At 36.0% G+C, this 15,322-nt stretch overlaps 1 protein-coding gene across 1 annotated transcript in view; it reads left to right on the plus strand.

The window, feature by feature from the left end:
• The window catches only part of LOC150097870 (ATP-binding cassette sub-family C member 1-like), a 626,276-nt gene that overhangs the window by 90,781 nt on the left and 520,173 nt on the right, over positions 1 to 15,322 (plus strand). Inside the window, exon 5 of the mRNA XM_090406616.1 lies at positions 12,928 to 13,056. Within this exon, the coding sequence (XP_090262742.1) occupies positions 12,928 to 13,056 (129 nt within the window). The remainder of the gene's footprint in view (positions 1 to 12,927; positions 13,057 to 15,322) is intronic.

Here is a 15,322-nt window from a genome sequence, read left to right on the forward strand (position 1 = left end):
GTGTTCTGAAGGGCCGATTTGTATGTATGCGGGATGAAAAACCCGAGTTTCCGGGAGAAAAAACCCTGCTACCTCCGTATGAGATCGGCTAACTCACCATCGATTGAAATCGACCAGATAAAGATTCCTCCCGTCGCGACGAGAATCGAACTTAGGCCTATTCCAATCGAAGGGCGCAATGTACCATGGGGTTAAGGTCTGGGGAGTTTGGAGGCCAAACATTTGGACTGGTGAAGTCGTAGAAATTTTCAGACAACCATTTTTGACTTTTCCCAGAGGTGTGGCAAAGGGCCGAATCCTGCTGCCATACATACGGCCTACCATTGGCTACCCTTGTTATCCAGGGCTTGACTACAGTTAGCAACTCCACGAACAAAGCCCGAATTCCAATGCCAGGGTTCTTCAACACCTGTTCCTGCAGATTTGCGAGGAATTCTGCTGTACGAACGCAATCAGATCGTCTGCTAGGGATCTTTCTTCTTGCTACATCCTCGTAGTCACCATTGCAAGTCTCTAGTTCATGCCTGATTGTTTTTACTGTATTCAGGGAGCATTGGGCAGCAGTCGTAATATCCTTATTTTGATGGCGGGCACGAATCATCATGATACAAGTTATTCTCTTCCATGATTCAGGTGGGTTCCAGCCATCCATCATTTCTGACATCTTGTATATGAATGAAGAAGGGTCCAAACTTTTAAATGAAGAGAAGTGTGTGTTAATACATGTAACTTACGGAAAAATATAATTAATTATAAATATGTCAAATTTATCCCGAACACCCTGTATGTGTCCATGAATTTCAGGTCCTTGTCCACCATCACTCCTAGATCTCGCATCTCCTTTACTTCTGTTAAAGTTTCCCCACCAAGTGTATACTTTGCATCCCGTCATTGCTTACCAAATCTCAAAACCTTACACTTTGTAACATTGAACTAATAGTTCCACTTACCTGCCTAATCATGCAATCTATTCAAGTCCTCTTGTAAAGCAGTAACATCTGCTTGACTCTGCATTGCTCTCCCCAGTTTTGCATCATCTGCAAACAACTGGATATCACTAGTTAATCCCAACCCGATATCATTAACATACAAACTGATCCCTGTGGCTGCACCCCCATATTCAACTTTCTGATACCTATCTGACAGCTAGTCACTGAGATTCTTCCTATTCAGAAGTCTGTTATCCAATCCCATCTGTTTCAATTTATTTAAGAGCTTATTGTGTGGCAGTCTATCAAAAGCTTTTGCAAAATCTAAGTACAACACTGTATATGCATCTTCCCTGTCCATGGTATTTGTCACTTTGTTATAGTACATAAGTAAGTTAGTGAAACATGATCTGCCCCTTAACAAACCCATGCTGATAACCATAGAGAATACTGCTGTTATCAACCCAGTTCTGTATCCTACTTTTCACCAATCTCTCCAATAACTTCACCACAACTCCAGATATACAGAACAACCTATAATTTTGCTACAGCCTTATCAACACCTTTATGCAGTGGAACAATTTTACCCTCCTTCCACTACTCCCTTGGAACTTTTGCTGTTGTAAGACTTATTAAACAGGCATGCCAATGCTACTGCCAATTCCCTGGAACATTCCCTTAAGATGCATGGTGATATGTCATCAAATCCTGTCGCCTTATTGACATCAAGTTTATTTATTTCCTCAAATACCTCTTGCTCACTCACAATTAAGCCATCCTCTCCTATGTCTTCTACACTTAAGTTCCTCATGATTCTACCCTGATCAGGATGAAATACCTTTATTTCATCCAGATCAATTATGAAATTGATCACTGAATACCTCAACAAGGTCTTCTTCAGCAGTTACCAAGTTACCTCTTTCATCCTTTAACTTCATCTCACCATGTTCATTCTTCCTTCTACTTGCCACATATCTAAAAAAAAATTGTAGGATTTTTCTTTGCCTGATTTACCAATTTCTGCTCATACTCTACTTTTGTTTTCCTTACTAACTGAATCACTCTCTTGGCTTGTTCTTTATACTCTTCATGTGACTGATTATTTCATTATTCATCTTGCACTTCCTCCAAAGTATCTTCTTTTTCCAGATTTCATGTTTTAGCTCCACCCGCATTCACCAATTTTATACCCACCTTATTCAACCTTTTGGTCTTTGGAATACAGTCATACATTGATGCTGTTATGTATTTCTTTGTCAGTTCCCATGCATCATTTATTTCCTTACCACTCAACTCCTCATTCCACATTATAGCTCCAAGCTGTCTCCTAAGCTTGTCATAATCACCAGCCACATAATTCCACATATATCTTTTCCTCACAAAAGTCTGCATATGACTAGCCACAACACAGGTGATTACTTCTTGATCACTTTCACCAACTGAAGGAAAATGTGAAACCCCCTCTAACAATTACATTCTGTGATGAAATTGAGATCTAGAACTCTTGATCCTCGTGCGCCCTTCTTTACGCGCTGCCTGAGATAGTTATCTCTCCAGAACTCGAGAAATTCATTTTCCTTATTCTCAGATGCTATCTCTTCATTCCAATCTATACCACCATAATTAAAATCACCCATAATAATTACCCTTCCTTTGTTCACTAATCCAAGTTGTTTATACATTTCTTCATCACCACACATTCCCAGACCTATAGTGACATCGAAGTAAATATGTCTTTCTCTCAACTTCCATGTTACACCACACTGCCTCAGAATCATTGCCACTATTTTCTCCCTTTCATATCTACCTTATGTGGACTTAATTTCCCTGCTACCATCAGCAGCACTCCCCTCCCTTCTTCCCCTTTCTATCCTCATGAAAAATACTGTACCCTTCCATTTCTATTCCCATTATGATATCATCTTCATTCAACCATGTTTCACTTATTCCAATGATTTGGGTCAGAATAAACTCAATCACTGAAACCATTTCATCCCCTTTATTCCTGATACTTCTGGCATTTGTAAACAAACACAGCAGTTCACTTTTAGGTCTATAGCCAATCCTACCCAAGCCATGTGTTTGTTGTGATTTCCTCATTACAACTGTCCAATCATCTTTATCACCGCTTACCACATATCTGCTCAGTCTCATCTTCTCCATCCGCATTGCAATATACTCCATCTTCATACACACATTCACTGCCACTTTCAACATTCACTCTCTCTATGCCATGACTCCCTGTCCACCCGAGTTCCCCCCCCCCCATTTCCCTGTTCCACTTGTATTCCCATTCTCTCTTCCTTTCTCACACTACTACTGTTTCCGCTGCCAAACATTTCTGTCTCTCTTCAGTACTATTTTCCTGATTTTTCCTTTCATCTCTTTCTTCTGATCTCTGGCATGCATTATACACTACTTCCACACATACTTCCATCCAGCAACACTTTCTCCAGCACACACACACACACACACACACTCCAAAGCCATTTAAATGCAGCCTGTCATGCCTGTATAGTTTCATTCTACCTTCAAACACATGCCATACATCGACAAACTCCACTCCTTTCTCCTCACACAGCTCCACTAGCATACCAATCATTACTTTGGCTCTCCATCACAACTCATCATCTTTATATCTAGGGAGCACACTGACAACCCTTCCTACTACACTGTTATCTTTCACTCTTCTCAATAGGCTCTTGATATTCATCCTCACGTCCTTATGTCCCCTTAGATCATTTGTCTCTACAATCACAACTAACTCTCTTGTTCATTTCTCTCTCATGTCCAACGCCTTAATTGCCATACTCATTCTCCCCCACACTTTATTTCCTTTTCCTCGTTCATATTTTCTTTCACTCCCTTATCACTAACTTTCGTATTTTCGTTCATTGCAATTTTTTCCGTAACTTTCGCTTCTACATCTTTGCACTCTTTTGCTCCCTCAGTTTCTCTTGCTTTTGTTTCATTTTCGTTTTTTGTAACTTTTTCTGTAACTTTCCTTTCTACATTTTTACATTCTTTTACTCTCTCAGTTTCTCTTGCTTTTGTTTCATTTCTGTTTTTTGCAACTTTTTCCATAACTTTTGCTTCTACTTCCTTGCATTTTTTCACTCTCTCAGTTTCTCCTGCTTTTGTTTCATTTCCATTGTTTGTAACTTTTTTTCTGTAATTTTGACTTCTACATCCTTGTATTCTTTCACTCCATCAGTTTCTCTGCCTTTCGTTTCATTTCTGTTTCTTTCATGTACACCATCTAACTTTACAGTCAGTTTCGCATTCTTTGTATCTTGGTCCAACAATATATCGCACTTCCAATACATCCATACTTTCTCTCGTCTATTCTCTCTCTCTCCACAAAGGCATCTCTTATACTCCGCCATGCATACATATTGCACTCATGACATCAAATCAGTTTCGAAAAGTCTATGTCATCAGTGCTATTTGACTTTCGTTGCATTCGCTTAGTAGCACCGGTTGTCGCCCACATGGTTGACATTGTGACTGCCGTTGTGTGATATTTAAAACCGCAATTTAGACTAATAAATCTGACAGAATTTCACACCAAAAATCATTCAGACCCGCTTCATTATCAAAAATAAATAACGAAACCCTAAAATTTATGAAACACTGTCAATTATTATTCAAAATAGCTTATCTTTCCAGAGCTCTTTCTGACACTACACAACTTACGGCCCTAATAAAAAAAAATTTATGGCAAATATATATACATATATAAGTTTAATATAGCAAATTATATATATATATATAATTTATATTATTATTATTATTTATATATATATATATATATATATATATATATATATATATACAGGGTGTTCGGGATAAATTTGACATATTTATAATTAATTATATTTTTCCGTACGTTACATGTATTAACACACACTTCTCTTCATTTAAAAGTTTGGACCCTTCTTCATTCATATACAAGATGTCAGAAAGGATGGATAGCTGGAACCCACCTGAATCATGGAAGAGAATAACTTGTATCATGATGATTCGTGCCCGCCATCAAAATAAGGATATTACGACTGCTGCCCAATGCTCCCTGAATACAGTAAAAACAATCAGGCATGAACTAGAGACTTGCAATGGTGACTACGAGGATGTAGCAAGAAGAAAGATCCCTAGCAGACGATCTGATTGCGTTCGTACAGCAGAATTCCTCGCAAATCTGCAGGAACAGGTGTTGAAGAACCCTGGCATTGGAATTCGGGCTTTGTTCGTGGAGTTACTAACTGTAGTCAAGCCCTGAATAACAAGGGTAGCCAATGGTAGGCCGTATGTATGGCAGCAGGATTCGGCCCCTTGCCACACCTCTGGGAAAAGTCAAAAATGGTTGTCTGAAAATTTCTACGACTTCACCAGTCCAAATGTTTGGCCTCCAAACTCCCCAGACCTTAACCCCATGGATTATTTTGTATGGGGCGCAGTTGAAAAAGACACCAATCGCACTTCCAGTAATACAAAAGCCCAGTTAATGGATAAAATAAAAACAGTTTTTGCGGCCCTTCCCAGGGAGACTGTAGCATCAGCTTGTTCGAGGTTCCGAAGCAGAATTGAAGCTGTGATCGATGCTAATGGTGGGTTATTTTGAGTAAATCTTGTTGATAGTATTGTAATTAACTCTGCCTGTAATGTTTTTTTTGTCAATTCATTAAATTTAATAGATACAAAGAAGATTTTCTTTTTCCTTACGAAACTGTCAAATTTATCCCGAACACCCCTGTATATATATATATATATATATAATAATTTATATTAGGGTTACCAAGTAATTCGGTTAGTAACTTGGTTATTACTCCTAATCTCAAGTAAGCAAACAGTTAAGTTTGTACCTGAATCCTCCAGAGATTCTTATTCAAAATAAAAACACCTTGTAGCAACTTGTATAGGTAAAGTTGATAAGGCTTTGTATTACTGAAACCTTGGTATTTAGGGTCTAGCTACTCACTGAGGAGACCTCAAAAAAGGCTGAAACCGGTCTGGGTAGTGACCCCTACCCATAATGTATTGCAGTATACATCTCTTAGTGAGATGTGCTTTACATTATGGAAAATACTAAGAATAGTGATCAGAACTTTATCCACCTTTACAATGAGTTGCTCTGGTGTTGCACCAACCTTTAGACTTGAACTACATTCAGGCACAGACTTAACTATTTGCTGACTTGGGATTAGGAGTAAAATAACCAAGTTTATAAAATTACTTGGTAACCCTAATATACATTATTCCCAAGGTAAAAAAATTATTTACATTAAACTATGTTAAACTATATATATATATATATATATATATATATATATATATAGTTTAATATATCAAATTATTAATATATTAAACTATTAATATATATAGTTTAATATATCAAATTATCAATAGACGTAGTGAAAAATGTGAATTTATTAAATAACTAAGCTTCTTTTCATACTAGGTAAATGTGTAAAAAATACTGAATATTATAAATTTCTAAATGTACTGCATTGTTTTGTCACACGTGACTGTTAATAATGGTGCAGGCGTGCTGTACTGTTATGCACTACACACACACACACACATGGTTATACATAAAAGTATATATGATTAGCTATTCCAAAACTCTGGAAGATTGTGACTCAAACTAAATTAATACATATCATCATCATCAATGTACATGTACATTGATGATGACGAGATGTATCCTGACGTGTACCCTCAAGGGGTGTACAGGATATTATAATAGTACTACATGAAAATCTTACATTATTATTAACTTCCTATCAACAATTTTCCTCCAAATCAATCTGTTATCTTTTCAGACACCATCATTATCATAACTTATATTTCTGTCTTTTAAGGCACTTTTTACTGTATCAATCCACCTGTATCTTGGGCTTCCTCTGGGTCTTTTTCCTGCCAACCTGGCAGAGAACACTTGTTTTGCTAATCTTTCCTCTTCTATTCTGTTTAAGTGACCATACTGCCTAACATTAGCTCTGCTAATACATTCCTGGATGACGACAATGTCAAGTTATTTCCTAATATCCTAATAGCCATTGATGCCATCTGTTCATGCCCTTAAGCTTTCTCACAACACTCATATCTGTGGTCTCTAGTCTTTGATCAAATGTTTTATTTCTAACCTAGCTCTCAGATCCATAAGTTAAAATTGGTTTGAACTGTGTCTTGTATACAACTAATTTAGTGTTTTGACTAATTTCTCTCTTATTCCATATAAATTTATTTAGTTGACTTCCTACATACCAGCTTTATTGATTTCGTTGTCTATTTCCATATTCAATTTACCATCTTCACTAAAAACGTGTATAGGTAGCTGGAATGTTTTACTTGTTCTGTAGGTTCTCCATTCACAATGCAGTAGATATTTTCATTGCTTCTGTCTATTTTCATTGTCTTTATCTTGTTATTGCTGACCTTCATACCAAATCTATTACAACAGTTATTCAGTTTAGCTAGGGACTACCAGATTTATTTAAAAGTATAACATCATCCACATAATTAAAGAGCTGATATTAACATCACAAATTTTGATATAAGTTTTAATACCTCTTTCCTTCATAATGTGATCCATATAGATAAATAAATAACAGGGAATAATGTGCATCCTTGTCTGACACCATATTTAACATCAAACTATCTTCCTTCAATTCTAACTGCTTACTTTTAACTTATATAAAGACTAAGTATTGCTTGATATAATACTCCAATAAATTTATTTTAATCCTTTATGCAAGTGTTAACAAACAAAGTTTGCACCTGAAAATATCTTCAGGACTGAGATAAGGTGGTACCTCCCTTGGCAACTCATAGCAAAGGTGGACCAAGCTCTCATCACTCCTTGTCTCAGTATCTCCCATAATGCAAAGTGCATCTCCATGCAGACATGTATACTGCTATGCATTAAGGGAAAGGTCACTACCCAGACCAGTTTTGACCTTTGTATAGGTGAAGCGGGCTCTAAAAATAAGACGACCTCGAAAGATCGCCCAATTCAGCCTTGTTCCACTCAGTGACAGGCTCACCCCATCAGCGAGAAGAACTTCTCAGCATTGGCTCTACCCAGTGGCAGGCTCACCCCACCACCAAGCAGAGCCATAATCTCAGCGGTGGCCCCACAGGTAAAAACCTATCCTCAAGCAGAGCCTCTTGTATCAGAGCCAGACCTGCACTGGTTTCGACCTTTATTGAGGTCTCGTCAGTGGGAGGCAGACCCAGAGTGGTTATACTAAGGCAGAAGCAATGGAGGGGTCATATTTACCTATACGTGTTGCCAACTGGTGTACCACCTTATTATTAAATTACTCTGGATTTAGAGAAAGATGTTGGAAGTTTATTTTGCACTTGGTTAGGCTATAATAAATTTAGTTTAATCCTTTATCCAAGTGGAAAAAACAAAGTTTGCACCTGAAAATATCTTCAGGACTGAGGTAAGGTGGTACATCCCTTGGCAACTTGTAGCAAAGGTGGACCAAGCTCTCATCACTCCTTGTCTCAGTATCTCCCATAATGCAGAGCTCATCTCCTTGTGGACATTTATACTGCTATGCATTAAGGGAAGGGCCACTACCTAGACTGGTTTTGACCTTTATTGAGGTCTCGTCAGTGGGAGGTAGACTCAGAGTGTTGCCAAGGGATGTTCCTCCTTACCTCAGTCCTGAAGATATTTTCTGGTGCAAACTTTGTTTGCTTACACTTGGGTAAAGGATTAAACTAAATTTATTATAGTCTAACCAAGTGCAAAATAAACTTCCAACGATATAATACTCCATTGACACCATATAATTGTAGCGTTTTGAATAGCTCTTCTCTTGGCACCTTGTGATATGCATTTTGCAGCTCTACAAAAATTAAATACAGATCTTTGTAATATTCCTACAATTTCTCAACCATTTGCCTTAAAGTGAAAATCTGATCCTGACAGCCTCTATTTGGCCTGAATCCAGCTTGTTTTTCACCAAGCTTTTCTTCCACAATTCTTCTCAACCGTTTCTCAAGTATACTTGCATAAATATTACCAGGAGAACTCAGTGGGGAAATACCTCTGCAATTCTCACATTCAGTTTTATTTCCCTTTTTGTATATGGGTACTATGATAGCTCTACTCCAGTTATCTGGAATCTGTCCCTCTGTCCAGGCCTTCTGAACTATGCACTGCAGCCACTACAAGACTTTTATTCCTCCATACTTGAGCATTTTTGGCTGAATATCATCTACCTGCGCTGCCTTTCCACATTTCAGATTTTTGATGGCTTTTTCTACTACAAGTATGGATATGTATTCCTGATTGAATGTGTGTTGAGTGTTTTTACCACTGTGCTGTCATTGCTTGTTTCATTTAGCAATTTTTCGAAGTAATTACTCCATACATCATTTATATCTTTTTCTCCAGTTTTCATGTCACCTTTATCATCTCTAATTTCTTTTACAGCACTCTTTCCTCCATTTCTGAGCTTTATCAATCTCCAGAATATTTTGCCACCTTCCTGATATTTATTTATTTTCTATGTTCTTACCAAAGTCTTCCCATGACCTTTGTCCTGCACCAGAGAGAAAACATCACTGTCAACAATAACATATTTAATGAGGCTTTTCTTATTCCTTGCCTCTTCTTTCAATGTTAATTTGTGCACATTTGTGTGTTGGAAAATTGTATTAGTAATAACCAGTCCATGTCCTGAGCAGAAATCCAACAGTTCACAGAAAATTCATTGCAGGGAAAATTCATCACAGAAAAATTCATCGTGGAAGGTGTTGATCACGGAAAAAATTCACCGAAAATGTTATTTGCTAGAAAATTTGATTGATATTGCATTGATACCGATATATATGAAAAGTAAATGATGTGCAAGATAAATTTCACATTAAATATAGCTTTTTTATATATTTATGTATTATTTATTTAGGTTTTAATAGATCATCATCATAATCAAATTCCTCACATGTACCCTCAAGGGGTGTGCAGGATATGATAGTACTACATGAAAAATTTACACATTACTAACTTCCTATCTACAATTTTCCTCCAAATCAGTCTATTACTTGGCAAGACTCCAACATTATCAGATCTTATATTTCTATCGTCTAAGGCACTTTGTACCATATCTATTCACCTATATCTTGGTCTTCCTCTAGGTCATTTTGCTGCCAACCTGGCAGAGAACACTTGTTTTGCTAATCTATCCTCGCCCATTCTGTTAAGTGACCATACCACCTGAGATTAGCCCTGCTAATGCATTCCTGGATGCTGAAAATGTCAAGTTCTTTCCTAATATCCTCGTTTTTAATATGATATTGCCATTGATGCTATCTGTTCAAGCCACTAATCTTTCTCAGGACTCTCATATCTGCGGTCTCTAGTCTTTGGTCAAGTGTTTTACTTCTGACTCAGCTCTCAGATCCATAAGTTAAAACTGGTTTGAACACTGTCTTGTATACAGCTAATTTAGTGTTCAGACTAATTTCTCTTTTATTCCATATGAATTTATTCAGTTGACTTCCTGTCATACCAGCTTTGTCGATTCTGTTTTCTATTTCCATATTTAATTTACCATCTTCACTAAAAATCGTGCCTAAGTAGCTGAAATATTTTACTTGTTCCACATGTTCCTCATTCACAATACAGTTGACATTTTCAACAATTGTACCTATTTTCATTGTCTTTGTCTTTTTAATGCTGACCTTCATACCATATCTATTACAACAGTTATTCAATTTATTCAGGGAATCTTCAGACTTGTAGCAGATTTATTTAGAAGTATAACATCGTCTGCATAAAGCAAAGAGCTGACATTAACATCTCCAATTTTGATGTCGTATTTAATACCACTTTCCTTCATAATGTGATCTATATAGATAACGAATAACAGAGGGGATAATGTACATCCTTGTCTCACACCAGATTTAACATTAAACCATCTTCCTGAACCTCCTTCAATTCTAACTGCTGACTTACAACTCAAATAAAGACTAATTATTGCTTGATATAATGCCCCATTGACACCATATAACTGTAGCGTATTGAATAGCTTTTCTCTTGGCACCTTGTCATATGCCTTTTCCAGATCGACAAAACTTAAATACAGATCTTTGTTATATTCCCATTCTCAACTATTTTCAACTGTTTGTTGTAAAGTGAAGATTTGATCCTGACAGCCTCTATTTGGCCCGAATCCTGCTTGTTCTTCACCAAGAACAAGCAGGATTCGGGCCAAATGTATTAAGAGGAGTTTGAGTGGTTCAAGAGTAACAGGGAGTTTGAGTGGTTCAAGAGTAACAGGGAGTTTGAGTGGTTCAAGATTAATGGGAAGTAATTTAAAATAGAAATAGGGAATATTAAAAGATCCATCCTTATTTCTGTTTATTTTGTTTAATTTCCAAGAGGACAAGATTAAATAGACTCTTTTTTGTGTCTGTTTATAGCCTTCTGATTGATTCTTATTGCTCAAGATTTGAAGCAATGTGATTTGGTTTTGTTTTCTTGAAAGTCATTTCAGTTGAAGATCTTTTGAATTTTGGGATTGTATTGTGTGCAATGATATTTCAGTAGTAGGATTTTTATTGATATGAATGTTTTTAGTTCATATATGGGAATTAGAAAGTTTCATGGATAGGAGGATAAGCAGTGATATGATACAGACTTTTAAAAAGAAATGATATAATAGAGCTGTGTAAGTCAATAAGGGATTATAAAAAAGGAATAGAAGGTGAGATGAGAAAAACAAGAGGCAGTCACTGGAAGTTGTTTATGGGTATGATGAAGAATGCTGTTGGGAGTAGATTTTTTTACATGGAAGTGGGTGAATGAAATGATCACAGTGTGTCATGAATGTAGTTAGTGTTAAGGATTTTAAGGTTCTGTGTGACAGATGTATTCCTTTCCTTCATGCTTACACGGTGATCAGAATACATCATGAAAATTATGGAAACAACTGCCGTGTTAGAGTAAAACTTTAGTTTAATATAAATCAAAATAAACACTTGATGTTTTGACCTTCACATTAAGGTCATCATCTGGAGTATACACATATATACAAAGAAACAAGCTGCACTACAATCTACGTGGCATGCTAAAGTTACTGACCAACTGTTACATTGGCCTGACCTCTGGTGGGAAAAAAAAAAACCTTACTATATCAAAGCTAGAGTCCTATTATTATTATTATCTATTATCTATTATGTTACAAAATTAAGCTGGAGAGCAACATGTTTACAAAAAGAAAAAAATTAATAAATAAAAATAAATTATTTATATAAGTATACATATAAATTACAACCAACTGGTATGGACAGACATATTGTTGGTTGAATGAACCTTCCATGATCAGCCTGGCAACTCCATGGAGGATGATGATGATCATTAGCAGTTAAATTTGTCTCTTTACTGATATACTTTTGAAACTGACTACTCATTCTAAAGTACTTTTTGTAGTTTGCAGTGTTAATCAAACTCAGTTTGCTTAACATTTTTCATTAATGATACGTAGGCTAGGCCCTCTATGGTAAATATCTCTATTTATGGAAATAATTGGATGAAAAATATTTTTTTAATATTTCTAAATAGAGATTTCTGATAGAATTATTCTCTCTATCTTTAAATGAAGTCATGACTAAATGCTAGTTTAAACAAGTAAAAATCAGCTTACTATTCAAGGTAAGTGATGCATGCAAGAGGTGGCAAGTATGTGTACACAAACATTTTAAACAGCATTGTTCCTATTGATTATCTAGAATGTAGCCATGTAGCCTTTGTTGTGGAGAATAGTTAGGTAACAGCTTGTTTGACTAGTGTATATGGAGAACTAATAGAGATATTGAAAATTTATTAATTTCAATGTTTAAAATGCTTTATGTTTTAAGATATTTCCAGAAGTGTTCTTAATGTTGACCTGTAAAAAATATATATATTTTTAAACTTTTGGTCATAAAAATATTTAGTTTAATTTCTAATGTCATGCTTTCCTTTCATTTTATTTAGAAAATTATTCAAGAGGAATTTTTCTTCATTCTATATATGATTTCTTATCCTGTCATTGTGGTGGAATTTGTTTTGTCATGCTTTGCAGATGCTAAACCAGAATATCAAGAACATGCAATACATGATGAGGTACGATTTTTGTTTTAAAATATTTGTAATGATTGCTTATAAAAATACAAAAAATAAATAAATAAATAAAATAATTGCTCACATTTGCTAAGAATTTACTGCTGAAGGGTGGAGCAAGAAATTATTTTAAAATTTATAACTGTTTTAATAAACAAGATTGGCTAGGAACACATGCATCTACAGACATAATCACTGCAGCATTATCACAAAGAGTAACTGTCATTTGTCAGCAATCTAGTTAGTTAGCCATTGTTAGCTGTCTAGTAACTGAATTTCACATAAGCAGCTGAGTTAAACATGACTACTTCAAAACTTTTGCAAAAAGGCGAAGCAAATCTACTTATGAACTAACAAATGTATATAACAACAGAAGGATTAAAGAATACATAATTTTCTGATGAGTATCTTTTGATTGCTTTTTGCTACAAAATATTGCCTTTTTCTCTTAGCTGGCAGAGAAATGAAGCAGATTTGTAAACAAATAATTAAATTTCATATCCTGTGTTTATTATCGAGAACCTTTATAATGAAGAATTGTAATGCGAATTGATTGTAAGATAGAAGAACTGCATTTGAATCCCATTTAGATGCTAGGAATTTTATAAGAACTTTTCAGATGACGATGAGAAGGTGAGATTTCTTTGTCTGCAGCTCCTGCTTGATGATGGTATTCATTCATATAACTCCTACCCTGATTTATCCTTATGACTGTAATACTGCTTTCTTCAAACACTGCTTGACCATTCCCATGTATTACTAACATCTCTCCTTTTCAAATTCCTATGCCATGGCATTGCTGAAAATTGACTCCTCAACTTGTCACCTGCTGTGTAATTCCATATATATCCTTTAAAAGAAAATGCTGCATGTCAGTCTCCCAGGTCAAAACTACATGATCACTTACTGCAAGTATAGGCAATGTATAAGTTTTTTGATACTATGACCAGATCCAGCAATCTCAAACCTCATGTTCTGTCCATTATATGCTTTCTCAGGTAATAATACTAAGCAGTTGTATAAGTTCCATTTCCTTCCTTCCCTGTGACCATTCCTCTTTCTGATCTCTTCCCCCCTCCCCCCATAATAATTATTCAACACACTCATTGTGCTAATTTGCCAGTGCGTGTTATCTGCATTCTTCTCCCCCCCCCCCCCCAAAAAAAATTAGGATTATACTCTTATACCTTCTGGATAAAATATAGTAGCAAATAACTAACTATACGTTTTCAAAATAATTTCAAAATTATTTTTATTTTTCAACATAATCTCCCGTAAGACTAATACATTCATTTCAGCAATGCTCCTCCAGTGCCATTATCTCATCCCTGTGTGGTGGTTCTCAGTAAGATCTGCAAAATACCCCTGTAGAGCTGCAATCACCTCTTGATTTGAAGAAAAATGCTGACTAGAGAGGAATACTTTTAATTTTGGGAAGAGAGAGAACTCAGAGGAAGCCAAATCTGGAGAATAGGGTGGATGTTCCAACAATTCATTGTGCAGATTCCTTAATTTTCCCATTGCCAAAACACTTTTGTGGGCCGGTGTATTGTCCTGATGAAATATGATTTTTTCTTCTCCAAACCAGGTCTTTTCTCATATTTTTTTTCATATAGGTGGTCAAAAGATCGGAATAATATTCCCTGGTTATTGTTTTACCCTTTTCAAGATAATTAATAAACAAAATGCCTTTAGCATCCCAAAACACTGATGCCACGACCTTTCCTGCTGATGGAACTGACTTTATCTTCTTTGATGCTGAAAAACGGGCTTCTGTCCACTGTTTTGACTGCTTTTTCGATTCTGGTGTGTAATGGTGAATCCAAGTCTCATCCATAGAAAATCGATGCATAAAATCAGTTTTATCATCATCATCATCAAATTCCTGCCATGTACCCTCAAGGGGTGTACAGGTTATGATAATACTACATGAAAAAATTACATCATTACTAACTTACTATCTACAATTTTCCTCCAAATCAGTCTGTTACTTGTCAAGACTCCAACATTATTAGATCTTATATTTCTATCGTCTAAGGCACTTTGTACCGTATCAATCCAGCTATATCTTGGTCTTCCTCTGGGTCGTTTTCCTGCCAACCTGGCAGAGAACACTTGTTTTGCTAATCTTTTCTCTCCCATTCTATTTAAGTGACCATACCACCTGAGATTAGCTCTGCTAACTCATTCCTGGGTGCTGACAATGTCAAGTTCTTTCCTAATATCCTCGTTTTTAATATGATATTGCCATTGATGCCATCTGTTCACG

This window comes from Typopeltis vanoorti, chromosome 16 (assembly GCF_054136105.1).
Source record: "Typopeltis vanoorti isolate ZY-2024b chromosome 16, IOZ_Tvanoo_1.0, whole genome shotgun sequence".
Lineage (NCBI taxonomy): Eukaryota > Metazoa > Arthropoda > Arachnida > Uropygi > Thelyphonidae > Typopeltis > Typopeltis vanoorti.